The 13,803-nt window shown below is 41.1% G+C and overlaps 1 protein-coding gene across 3 annotated transcripts in view; it reads left to right on the forward strand.

The window, feature by feature from the left end:
* Positions 1-13,803, forward strand: part of elmo1 (engulfment and cell motility 1 (ced-12 homolog, C. elegans)) — a 103,134-nt gene that overhangs the window by 63,466 nt on the left and 25,865 nt on the right. For all 3 annotated transcript variants that reach the window (XM_036566424.1, XM_036566425.1, XM_036566423.1), the window contains one exon: positions 8,714-8,850. In XM_036566424.1, the coding sequence (XP_036422317.1) occupies positions 8,714-8,850 (137 nt within the window). The remainder of the gene's footprint in view (positions 1-8,713; positions 8,851-13,803) is intronic.

Consider the following 13,803-nt stretch of genomic DNA (forward strand, 5'->3'; position numbering starts at 1 on the left):
TGCACCACTGGTGTTGTATGTTTTTTGCAATTCCATATTTCCATCAGAGTGGTGTCCACATAATCCAAAAAAGTTGGGATGCTGTGAAAAATTTAAAGAAACACAAAATGCAGTGATGTACAAATCATTTAAACCCTATATTTCAGTGAAAATGCTTCAAAGACAACATTAAAATGTTGAAACTGAGAAATTTTATTGTTTTTTGAAAAATATATACCCATTTCGAATTTAATGCCAGTAGCATGTCCCAAAAAAGTTGGCACGGGGGCAACAAAAGGCTGGTAAAGTTGTGTAATGCTTAAAAAACACCTGGTGATTAATTGACAACAGGTCAATAACATGATGCTGTGTCCTTCGGGCTAAAGACCACTGAGCTTGTTATCAGTGCACAGTTCAAAAGCCAGCATCCATGATGGTATAGGGTTGCATTAGTGCACGTATCATCGGTGATGTGCACATCTGTGAAGGCACCATTAATGCTGAATGATATATACATGTTTTGGCAACATATGCTGCCATCCAGATGACGTCTTTTTCAGGGAAGGCCTTGCTTATTTCAGCAAGATATGGTCAAACCACATTCTGCATGTATTACAGCAGCATGGCTCTGTATTAAGAGTCCGCGTGCTAAACTGACCTGCCTGCAGTCCAGACCTGTCACCACTGAAAACATTTGGCGCATAAAATAAAATGAAAAAATACAACAAAGGACCGCAAACTGTTGAGCAGCTGAAATCTTATATCAAACAAGAGTGGGAAAACATATCACTTTCAAAACTACAGCAGTTGGTCGCCTCAGTTCCTAAACGTTGTTAAAAGAAGAGATGATAAAACACAGTGGTAAACATGCCCCTGTCCCAACTTTTTTTGGAACGTGTTGTTGGCATCAAATTCAAAATGGGCATATATTTTTGAAACAACTATAAAATTTCTCAGTTTCAACATTTAATATGTTGTTTTTGTACTATGTTAAATTAAATATAGGGTTTAAATGATTTGCACATCATTGAATTTTATTTTTATTTACATTTTGCACAGCGTCCCACCTTTTTTTGGAAATGGGGGTGTACATGTGGTTTTAAGTGGCTTTGTTGTTTATTTTGGAAAAAAAAAATTGGTTGGTGAGGCGAAACAGCTCTTTTCATAGACTGGGTTGTTTGGTGCAAAATTCATGAGTTAACAAATGCATCAGTACAGGGTCTCGCATGCATGAGTATCACACACGTGTACATAAAGTTCAGACAAAGCATCTGTTCAGGTCGTGTCTCAGGCAAATTGATGCCCTGAAGTGAAACAGATAGGAGGTCCAGTCAGACGTAGAATGAATGGTTGGTCTGTTGAGAAGGAAAATGGATTGGGTAAAATATATGTGTGTGTATGTGAGCGCATGCACCCAAACGTGCATATGTGTGTGTCAGATGGAGACGAGATGTGTGAACAGACTGGGCAGCTGTCTCAGACCTCATCTGCTGTGCCCCATTCTGTTGTTTACATCACAGTGGCTAACCTGCCAGGAGCGATAGCTCGGGCTCTCCTCAGCTAATGCCCCTCAGCTGTCAGTCTAGGCAAATGTTCTTTGTGTCTGCTTCCAACTTGGTTGACTAAAGATTGACTCTGACTCTGAAAAGAACAAGAAACTGACTCTCAAGCATTTGTTAACCAATGTTGAAATGCTTCCTTATACAATGCCTGTTATGTGTCTTGTTAAGGCCCGTTCTTATGCCAGTTTAATGATAGACAACCGAAGAGGGCGGGGGGGGGGACTCAGTGCTAGAAGATTAAAGCTCATAATGTGTCAGCTGCACGGTATTTTGATGGGCTCTAGAGGGATGGTTGACTTCTTTAAGGATGTCCTAAGACAGCTGGTGGGCTGCTGGTGATTTCTCTCCCGTGCCCTAGCTTTGCATGACTGGCAGGCCTGCAGGGCTGTTCATTAAGATCAGGATGGCACCCTTCACTATGCATTCATCAGTCCATCTCTGCCCTTGCCTTCAAGGTGACTCGCAGAGCAAATCTTGTCTGTTTCCCTCCCTGCTATTGCCACTGTCTGTCTGAGAGAGAGTTTGCCCAGATGTTCCCTCACTCATTTAGTCACTGTTTTCTTTCTTTTTTCTTTTTTTTTTGCTTGGGCTCATCTGGATGTCTGCCTGTTCTCTGCCATAATTAGTGGTGGCCAAATGTGATGCGCTCATGTCAGATTTGGGGTGATGGACGGACACCGATGGCCCATGCAGCTGTCAGTCCTAGACTTCTCTCACTTCACTGCAGATGAAGTTAGATCTCAGGGCAAGAAACCAATTTGCAGCAGAAATGACATTGATATTTCTTTAACTGCGGTCCCACAAAAATAATGAAGTATTAAGACCTTAGATGCTTACAAGGGTTGTTATGATCTGTTTAAACCCAAGGCATCAATTGAGATAGAAATAAGTTAAATATATACAAAATCAAGTCCAAATCAGTTAAAAGTCTAAAAGTGCCAAATGCAGGAGTGTTAACTTGGACGTCTTTAAGCTAAGAATAAGTCAGCTATTTTGCTTTGTAGTCCATACAATAATAATAATAAGCTTTAGGATGTAATAACTCTATAATAATAATGTAGTAATGGAATTTTAAGATGTTACAGGTGCAATAGCTCCTTACTAAGCTTCCCATTAAAAGAAGCACAGCACCTTACTTAATTTCCCGTTCCCATTGCATTTTGGATTATAGTCACATCCCTGCTGCATCTGTTACATCCCTGCTTAGATTTCTCTTTGCTTGGCAGCACAACTGTCCAGGGAATATTATTCAGTAGTTGTGAATAATGAAAAAAAATCCCCATTAGGAAAATCTGGAAGGGTTTAGAGTTTCTCAAAGATGTAAAAGAACCATGCCAAGCATATGGAAGCTCCAGCACAAACAGATGGGCTCGGTTAGTTAGGGATTTGGTTTCATCAGTTAAAACACATACTAAAGCCTCTGAGAGGGACAGAATTCACATGAAATGCAGGATATAACATTAATAAGACAGTAAAACATTTATTACTCTGTTGATGGGTCTGGAAGGTCTGGAGATCAACAATACTTTATTACTACATATTGTACTGTACAACAGTACATTATTGAAAATCATAGAATGTTCTCGTCGCCCATTGTGATGCTGTGAGAAGAGTTGGTGCCATATGGCCTGTGCCCTCCTACTGAAGATGAGTCATCTTTTTAGCATGGGGCTGCTCTCCTCCCCTGAGGAGCTTCATTGTCCACCACAACCTGACCTTGCTGCACCAATGATATAACCACCAGGTGGTGCGTGACACTTTCAAGGAAACCTCTGGGCAGAAAGGACTTACCTATTAATAAGGAATGTTGAATAGCACTGCATGTGTATGTATGCAGCACTCATCACCATCATCATCATCTTAAACCACTTGATTCAGCTAGGGTCACGGTAGCAGTAGGGAGAGCAGAGTCCTTCACAACTTTCTCCAGCTTATTCCAGGGAATCCCGAGCCACTCTTAGGCCAACTTGGAGATTGGAGATACAGTCCCCCTCAGCAGGTCATAAGATGACCTCAGGGCCTCATCCCAGTAGGCCATGCCACCAGGAAGCGGCCGAGGAGCATCCTTATCAGATGCCCAAACCCACTCAACTGGCTCCTCTCAATGTGGAGGAGTAGTGACTCTGCTGTGAGCTCCTTCCGGATGACTGAGCCGCTCACCCTATCAGGTAGAGTGTAGTCTGGCACCCTGTGAAGAAAACTCTGTCGCTTGTATCTCATTCTTTCAGTCATTACCCAAAGCTCATGACCATAGGTGAGGGATGGGATGTAGACAGACTGGCTCAGTTCCCTCTTCACCACTACAGTCCAGTAGAGTGACCACATTACTGCTGCTGCCGCTTGTTCCAGCCTGCAGCCAATCTCACAATCCCTCTTCCCATCACTCGTGAACAAGACCCTGAGATACTTAAACTGCTCCACCTTTGGCAGGTCCTTTCCCCTTACCTGCAGTAGACATGCTATCCTTTCCCAGGCTAGGACCATGGACTTGGAGGTGCTGATCCACATACCAACTGCTTCACACTCAAACTGCTGCAAACTGCTCCAGTGAGCACGGGAGGCATCCGTGTGATGGACACAAAGGACAACATCATCCAAAAGAAGCAGAGACGCCACCCTCCAGCCTCCACACATAATGCCCTCCTGACCTTGGCTACACCTTGACACCCTGTCCATGCACATCACAAACAGGAGTGGAGACGAGGCACAACCTTGGCAGAGTCCAACACCCACACTGAACAAGACCTGACTTAATGCAGAGTATACGGACACAACTCTCACTCCGGGGGTACGGAAACTGAATGCCCCAGAGTAGTGGCCCCGGCACTTCCGGAAGACCTCCCACAGAACATCTTGGGAAACATGGTTGTAAGCCTTCTCCAAGTCCACAAAACACATATAGACTGGGTTGTTAAACTCCTGTGCCCCCTCAACAGTCTGCACAAGGGTGAAAAGCTGGTCCATTTTTTGACGGCCGGGACAGATTCTGCATTGTTCCTTCTCAATCTGAGGTTCGACTATAAGTTGGAGCCTTCGTGCCAGCACCTTGGCATAAACTTTCTCAGGGAGGCTGAGTGTGATACCCTGGTAATTGGCACACACCCTTCAGTCCCCTTTTGTATGCAGCATTCAGCTAAAAAGTGCTAAATAAATAAAAAAAGGGCTGAATAAATAAAATGGAACCCATTCTGTGAGGGATGTACTGGGTAGCAGAAAGAAGAGAAAAAGTAATACAAGTGAGATAGAACAGAGTGTCTTGGTTCAGACTGAGGAGAAACCCATTAGAATGTAATGTTAGAATTCCATCAGAATATAAGAAATAGATCTGGTGTTAGATTTGAAAAGATGGTAGGTAAAAAAAAATCAGTATAGTGTATGTCCAGAAACAAGGGTTCAGGAGTTTATGCAGGGGTTGGTGGTCATAGAACTAAATACAAATAAATACAAATAGCTAAATACTGCTGTTTAAGTGATGAATCCCTGTTTAATTAAATCTTTTTTCCAACCAAACCTTTTTCACCACAGTTGAATGGCATATGCAGGTGTCTCCAGAATGATCAGACTAGTCTTGTGGGCAGGTGGAACCACAGCAGAAAAAATTCCATCACCAGAATTATAAGACAGCAAGGGTGCTGGTATACAGGGCAACTTGTTGAGAAATGTCAGAAGTATAACAAATTCAAGGCTCACCTGTTTTGTGTGGCTTTTCTGTCTCTGGATTGTAACTTGATGTGACCCTGATGCTGCACGCAATAAGCTTGGATGGTTTGTGAGAGGTCAGAGAGGTTACTGAGCTTCCAGATTAAGGTCATACTGTGCTTGATAAATTTCAGCTAGAGAGAAAAGTGCAGGGATACAGAGTGCGCCAGCCCTGTTGTGCATGTACAAAACAAGCCAGAGTGTCAGGAGGGCTTTGAACTGAGGTGCATTGCTTATTTATACTGGAGTTATTGCTTTTTGTTAAACTGTTGATGAGGTTTAGTCATAGGAAGTGTACAATACTTGCTGACAGCCACCTGATCAACCACAAACCTCACCAGTTTGTTTTCTGTCACCAGAATGTGCTGATGTTTGCAGCCTATGTCCGATTTATAGGCCTGCTCAGTGATTTGTTTGCCTTGGGAGATGTTGCGTTGCAATTTGCTATGATGAAATATTCAGGCCTTGGAATTGTACATGTGTATTGTTGTTCTTCAGGGGAAAGTTGCCCCAGTTAGAGGAATTATTGTAATACTACATCATGTCGATCAGGAAATACATGGTGGTTGTAGTGTTAATACTGTGAGTAGAATATTCAGTTGAAACAAGATTAACGTATTAAGAATAATGAACAATATTAAATTGTAGTAATTGGAGAATGTCACATGGTGAAAAGATGGTTCTGTGTGAGCAAGTGCCTTCCTCTGCTACACTGGGTAGAAAATTCGTCCTGTTCTGCTGTTGTGACTGGAGATGGTGCCATCGATAGCAACATATGCTAGTGACTTGTGACTTGGAATGAAATGAAAATTGGGGTGGGCAGTATGAAGATATGTTATAACGCTTTTCTGAGTGTGTTGGTAGTACATCTAGAACAATGAACAACTGCATGTATCACAAAAAATGTACACCAATAATAGAAACCCTATCGCCAACAGCAATCTAGTAACTGCAGAATTAGTAAGGCAGTGTAATTGGATATCAGAGATGACTGGTTTGTATCTTGATGATGATGCTTCAAAGGCATTAATTGTAGTTTTGGGAAAGAGAATTAATAGAGTACAACGGGGGACTGTTTAATTTAGCTTACTGAAAAATAAATAATATGTACATGCAATGTTTTACTGCTTTGTAATATTAAACAAAGGATACCTAAGGGCATTAATAAGTGTATAATCCTCATTCTCTTTGTTGCCCAGAGTGACATATCGTCTGATAACATATCGTCTGAGGAGAATTCTCTGCTTTTTCCTAAACTGTACCAGTGGTTCAAATGAGTTGTAAAAACATAATTAAAAAATGCTTCATGGCTTTCCACAGGCTTCTATAGCTGAGTTCCACAGCACTTCTGCTGTAACGACAGACGGCATCTTTTGTTTTTTCATTATGTAAAACATGTGGATGTGGAACTCACTTTTAGTACTCTGAAGTTCCTCCTCAAATGGGAGCTAGTAGCACGCAAGTCATTTTTTGTGCATGGTTTAAAGAGAAGAAAAAGTCATGAACCTGCACCAGCAGGAGCTCATGAATGCCTGAGTTTGCAACAATAACTATAATAGTTTATTACCAAAAGATGTTGAGTTACTCAGTATTATTTGATTTCATTTTGCTGGTGCATTTTTTCTGTTTAACAGATTCTCAGATATTAAGTATTGTCATGCATATCATGTAAATGTGAAAATGTGAAAGAAGTATTGTGAAATTTTTGACATATGTCTGTATGTGGAAATATTACATCATCTGCGTCAGTTCTTTCAGTAACAGCATAATTTTAAGTTAGATTGTGTGCCTGAGAACCTGAGGATTAAATATAGAGAGCTGAGATTGTGCACTCAGGTCTAGACTGTTCTTGTTATTTGAATCTGTGAAGTCACATCTCATGTGAACCTCGAAGCGACTTTCATTCCTCAGTAGAGATGAGCCAAGGGCGCTGCCCTACCTCCTCCCACCTTCCTACTCTTTCTCCCACATCTCCTCCATCCCTCCAAACCCCAGTTGTCCTTGAACTTGTCTAACTCTGGGAGACAGAAACAACTAGATCGAATCTGTCTAACCCTTTCTAGTTGTAGCCATTTGAAAGAGCATGAGGTCTCTAAGCTTGTTTGCTCCTTTTTCTGGCCAGCAAACTGATGGCACTTCTGTCCTGCTATTGGCTGGACCGGCCAGCACACCGCTCCCAATGAGAGCCCGCTGTTACCCTTGCAGGCATCATTCATTATGCTGTGAAGTTTCAATTTCTGCAGAGCCAATTCAATTACCTGGCCTCTGCAGGGGCCTAGGCCTGTTGCGAAGCCTCCAGGTCCACTAAATGTGCTCTCCAAACAGGACTTGCGATTCAGAGCTCCATTGTGCTGTGGCAGAAGTGCAGCGCACTTGGTTTTGTATTAAAGCAGTGTGTTATTGACACGCCGGCACACTCTCTGCAGGGGCTCCGGCTGACTGCGGCCGCCATTTCATTTTCACCTTCAGCGCGGCTGCTTATGAACACAATAATGGTGCCTCCAGCTTTCGTAGCTTGTGCCCAGAACTTTATTTTGCCCGCTTTGATTTGATTTGAGGTGAAGATGCTCATCTCATGCCAGAGACGGAGGATTCACTCTAATCCAGCTCAAGCTCTTTTCCCCCAGGGAAAGGTTTAATGAACATTTATTAGGTAGCAGGTCAGGTGGAGAACGTGTTAGCCTTCTCATAAAGGTAGCTCAATTGCTTCACAACAGGCTTTGAATCGTTTTGCTATTAAATTTATTGTTGCGTAGGTGCAAGTGCACTTCGACAGTGAATTGTCAAAGCTGTTACTCTTTGCTTGAACATGTTAATTTAGCACAAACACATCAGGATGTTGTAATTAGTCACTCTGATTCCCTGTTATGTCGAATAGATCACAGAAGTTTCTTTCCCACAAGATGAACACTTATCATGAATTTCTGAATAAAGAGCAATCAGTGCTGGCTGGCACAGGGTGCATTGAGAGAAAACATGCCCATCAAAATGCCATTTATAGCCTGGCGTTTACATCCTCACTGAGCGTGTAGGTGTCTTGAGAGCCGAGAGCAGAATCCTCTGGGTAGAGAATGAATGTCTGATGTGTTTCTGTGGGAGATGTCGTGAGGAACCTCCATCTATTCCTAGCTGGGCCTTATGTGAGGATGCATGAGGAGCCCACGTGAGATGTTAGGGAGCTAAAAGCAGACACACATTTGAAACCAGTTTGAGTGTTGGAAGAACCTTTTTGCCTGTTAGATGACAGAGTTGCTGGAGCACCTGTATGATTCTTATCTTCCACTGTGTAATTATGTTTTACTTGCACGTACAAGATAAGGTTGTTGGTGTTACAACTGTGGCTTTAAGTGAGTCATTCTTGATAGCTGCACAACCTCCTGTCACACTCAGAGTATAATATTTTGCCCCACTGAAACAGAGCAAAGGAAGCTTTAGATCACATGATAAACTGTCTGTCTGCACTCTCTCCACAGCCAGCGAGAACTGCCATGACTTCCACCCCATGTTCTTCACTCATGACCGATCGTTTGAGGAGTTCTTCTGCATCTGCATCCAGCTGCTCAACAAAACCTGGAAAGAGATGAGAGCCACATCTGAAGACTTCAATAAGGTAGACGGCTTTGTTACTAAGAGTGTGTGTATGTTTTCTCTCTCTTTCATGCTCTCTCTCTCTGTCTCTCTCTCTCTATTTCTCTTATGCTCAATCTCATTCTCTCTAATTCTCTCTCTCTACTCTCTCTCTCACTCTACACCTCTCTGTAACTCTCTCCCCCCCTCTTCTCCTTTATCTCCCTCTGTCTGTACATCTCTTTTGCCTTCTCTCTCTTTCTCTCTCTACCTTTCTTTTTCCCTCTCTCCCTCTTTACCCTTTGCCCATCTATGTATCTCCATCTCTCTCTCTTTTTTTTCACCTTATATTTCTATGCCCACTGTGAACATTTGCTCCCTCCTTAGTATCTCTCTCTCTCTCTCTCTCTGTCTCCCTTTCTTCTATCTCTCTATATATTTCCCTCTCTTTTCCCTTTCTTTCTTTCTTTCTTTCTCTCTCTCTCTTCTCCCCTCTCTTCTCCCCTTTCTTTTCGTCTCTCTTTTTGTCTCTCTCTCTTTTTGTCTCTTTCTCTCTCTCTCTTTCTCTCTCTCTCTCTCTCTCTCTCTCTCTCTCTCTCTCTCTCTCTCTCTCTCTCTCTGTCTCTCACTCTGTGGGTTTGAATATACTGGTGTCGTCAGAGTAACTAATTAGCTGTGGATTTAAATGAAGGTGGTCCAGGCCACTTGGCGGAGACTAACCTTTGGCGCGAGTGTGCCAGAATGTTGTTTGTGTAATTATGGTAATCACACTGCAAACTTGTCCCTGCAAAAGCCACACTGGATGAAATATCCAGCTCGTGCAAAGCTTTAATATTTGAGCTTAATGAGGATGCATGGACATGAAAACTAATTTTTTTTTATATTTCCCTGGATCACATTTGCCTGTGCGCTAATCAAATCCATCAGCGTTTATATTCTTACATGAAAAAGCACATCTGAGAATTCTTTGGTCGCTTTTGTTTCTCATCTGCATTCTAGCCTCATTAAAAATAAGCATGCGGTATATGGAGGAAAAGAACTGTTTTAATCTAGTGATCAGAGGAAGTCCCAAATCTGTCTGTCTGCTCATGTCCCCCATTACCAAAATAAGAACAGACAGGCAGGTATGGTAAACTCAAAGGGAACTGACTGTCTCTGTGTTAAACTACCTTTTGAGAGAATGCAGTCTGGTGGCTGATTTGTTTTAAGTTTGCTCTCAGCATGGGGTTTGTTAAATATGAATTTGACTCGAATGAGAGACATGAGTTATGATGTGCTTTGTGAACAGCAGCGCTGAAGTGAGTGTGTTTGTACTGTAGCAGTGTGCAGTGTGGAGCAAGAGGAGAATCTGCTGTTCTCTGGATTACGATGGCCTTTGTTGACCAACTCTGATCATCTTTACATTGAAAAATGCATTCGTAGACTTTTTCACTATGGGGGTAGTGTTCTGCACACTGCCATATTTAGACTTGCACTCATTAAGAATTACAGCTTGAAGGTGACGCTGTAATTGGGAATAAACACAGCCAGTGATATAATACAGCAGCCAGTGTCCCTGTTGATCAGTAGGAAGACCCAGAGCAGCATTGTTTTTTTTTTTTGTGTTGATGCTAGGTGGACTCTGCCATCCTCTGAAGTTGTCCCGACAACTTTTAGATGGACTCTTCGTCATATGTAGGTGGGCACACTAGGGGTGCGGTGGGGTCAGTATAAGTTTTAACCTTTACAGATGCTATATTCTCACAATGTCTGGACATCAGGCTATAGCCCATAGCTCATCATACCTATTCCAAGGGTACAATACAATAAAAAGACTGTGTACACATAAATGAGAATGCAGGCAACTGACACTGCAGCACTCATCCCTATAAGTATGTGCCTGCTTCCGACAGACTACTTGTACCCTAGCGAAGATTACATAACTAAATTATGTTATGACTTCAGACAGCTGAGAGTAAGTTACACAACAAAGTTGAGGAAAATATCACCAGCAAACTTAAAACCTACACTGTCAAGCATCCTAAGCTAAAGCATGCTGCCACAGCAGGCATGAAAAATGTTTATGGACTATTCATCTTATGACTTGGGGCACAGGAGTAGACATTTGCCTTGACATAGCCTATTTAAAGCAATTTTACAAGTAGAATTTTACATTGTTCACTAACTATAACGCAATCACCTTTTTCAAAGGGCCCATATCATGTTAAACTAAAATTCAAAAATGTTCAAAATGTACCATTCACACCCGAGTCTGTACAGTCCACGTGTGGAAATGAAGCCACAGAAGCAGCTTGTTTTAACATATTTGAGCTTTTAATATGTGGCACAACACAGGGCAGGCAATCAAAATGGAACTCATTTATATGTCATTCTTAAAGGCACAGTAACAAAAACAGCTGGTTTAATTCTAAGGGATAAAGAGAGGGTTTATATAGTCATAAAAATGTCATTATAATTTATGTTGGCGCATAAACCCACATAAACATCATATGTATGTGGGATACGGGTCCTTCAACACAGCTAACTTATGTGTGTTTGGTTTGGAAATAGGTAGACGACACACTCTATTCTGTCACAGTGCTTGATAATAAAGAAAATAAAGCAAAGCTTGGGTTGGACTGCCTCGCACTTTCAGAAATGAGTGTCTTGATAGTAAATGTGTTTTGGTATTACAGTCATTTTACACATTCATCTGCAACCATATGTCTTATTTTATTGAAAACATTGATTCCGAACATGATCAGAGACTTTAGACTTTTGAACAGTAGGGTCTTTTGCTGTTTCAATTTTTTGTGCAGAGTAGCTCATAAAGTAGAGAAAAAGTAGGCAACAAAATGACCTCTTGCTTTTCCATAAGATGCCTGCACTGTGTCTATAGAGATTATAGGTGGATAACAGGGAAAAACTCCCTCTGCACTAGTGCTAAACTGATAATAGTTGCTGATACAGCACTGAAGTACATTAATACTGTATTTCTATTGTAATATTTAAGAACAAATAAAGTAAAAGAAAAAATAGTCTGTAATTGATACAAAGGCCATTTTATTGTTTCGTCTGAATTGTTTGAGTCAAATAATGGTAAAGTGCCAGTGTTTTGATGAAATTAATATCAGTTAGTATTGCTATATTTATTGATTGGCATAAAAACACTCTGCACTCCTGAGCAAATATCCAACTTCAGTGATGCAGCTAGCTCATCATTGCTTTGCAGTGAACTTACCATGTTCTCACTGCAGCAGAGCATTAGCAGTGATGTGTGGAACACTAAGATGAGCCACATCCTCAATCACCAGCAGTGCATCAAAGAGATATTTTATTAAGGAAACCACTATGTGTTTCTTCCACAGTCAGAGGATGAAGTGCAAGAATGGCTCCAGGTCAGACAAGCTGCTGTTTTAGACCTATGTTTAGTGGTGAAGGGTAGACATGGGATCATGGTTAAACGGGGGGGTGGAGCCACATTACTCTTCCCACTCTAAGTCCTGCTTTGCTTGAGGCTGAGGGTTTTTTAGTACTTGTCATTGTCAGGAGATGAAATCGTACATCGTCGTTGTCCAAACAAAAATGTCAGTGTAAAGTTTAGTTTTAATTGCAGGTGATTTTGGAGCATTTGTATTGACCCATTTGTCATGAAATTTTCACACAATGTGAAGGACAGCTGCTGTGTTCGTATATATATATATATATATATGTGTGTGTGTGTGTGTGTGTGTGTGTGTTTGTGTGTATGTGTGTATGTGGGGGTGATTTTAAATAATAACTTGAGCCTTTTTTGCCTTAACCTTAGTAGCAAAAAGAAAAGGTTTTGCATTTTCAATAAAAAAAAATGTAGTTCTTAATAAAGTCAGGACCATTTCGGCTGTAGGACCATGTAAATTACTCTGAAGTGGTCCGGAAAATGTGCACATGCACACTTAATTAGAGCCTTAGGACAGCACTGCTGTCTAATCTGTGTGTCGTAGTGTGAGCTACTGCAGTGAGATTATTAGGAGCTGTGTTCTTTTAATTAATTTTAATTCTGGTTAATTAAAAAAGAGGCCTGTTTTAGGTATGTGTTGAAATCCATTATCATTGTTGAGTAGCAGTGAGATAACATTGCTATGAAGAATTATGACTTCTTTATCACGGAAAGCTATTTGAAATGGGGATGCACCAGGATGGGAATAGTGTCCACTTTTTTCATGTCCATATCTGCTGAGGCCAATGCCAATGCGTAAACATTTCTAAAATGTGGAAATAAAGACTTCCTGGATTATCATTACTGAAAATGTAACATTTATTTCTTTAGGGTTAAAAAATATAGTAAAATGAATAAAATGAAAACACTTTAGCGCAGTAGCCCAGCATCACCTAAACATTCTGCTCTTCCAGAGTACAATAAATATGTCGTAATATCAATCAAATCTGTTGTCAAGTCTGTGGTCAAATCTTTCTGATGCCAGTTGTTTTTAAAAGTAATTTTAAATCTGCTTGTACTGATATTAGTCTGTTAGTCAGGCATCTCTATGATTTTAGTGGTTATGGAGTACTGTACTTTGTCACCAGTGCTAATGCAGTATTGCAATGCTTGAAGTATCAGATCACACATTTTTGTTACATTTCAGAAACTGATTAAACACTGCAGTTAGCAGTTTTAACATAAGGGAGTGTCTTAGTTCTATTCAGACATTTACATTAGGGATGCATGATGATCAGAATCATTTCGACATCGGCATTTTTAGATTTGACTGATGGTAAAATATCTGCATTTGAGTCATATTGCTGGATTTGAAAACCTGAAGTCTTGGTTTCTACATTCGTCACCTGTATTGGCAGATATATGGCTGAAAAATAATATCAGCTCACAATTCCCATATCAGTGCAACCCTGACTTATATTGTGCATTTTGGTCCTGATGAAGGAAATTGCGACTGCTGCTGCTCTTTGTTCCCGTTCACTATCAGTGTGCCATCCGTGAGTATGTCCTCCATTTTGTGCTGGGCAGCGAAGGCCGAGT

Source organism: Colossoma macropomum, unplaced genomic scaffold (assembly GCF_904425465.1).
Source record: "Colossoma macropomum unplaced genomic scaffold, Colossoma_macropomum, whole genome shotgun sequence".
Lineage (NCBI taxonomy): Eukaryota > Metazoa > Chordata > Actinopteri > Characiformes > Serrasalmidae > Colossoma > Colossoma macropomum.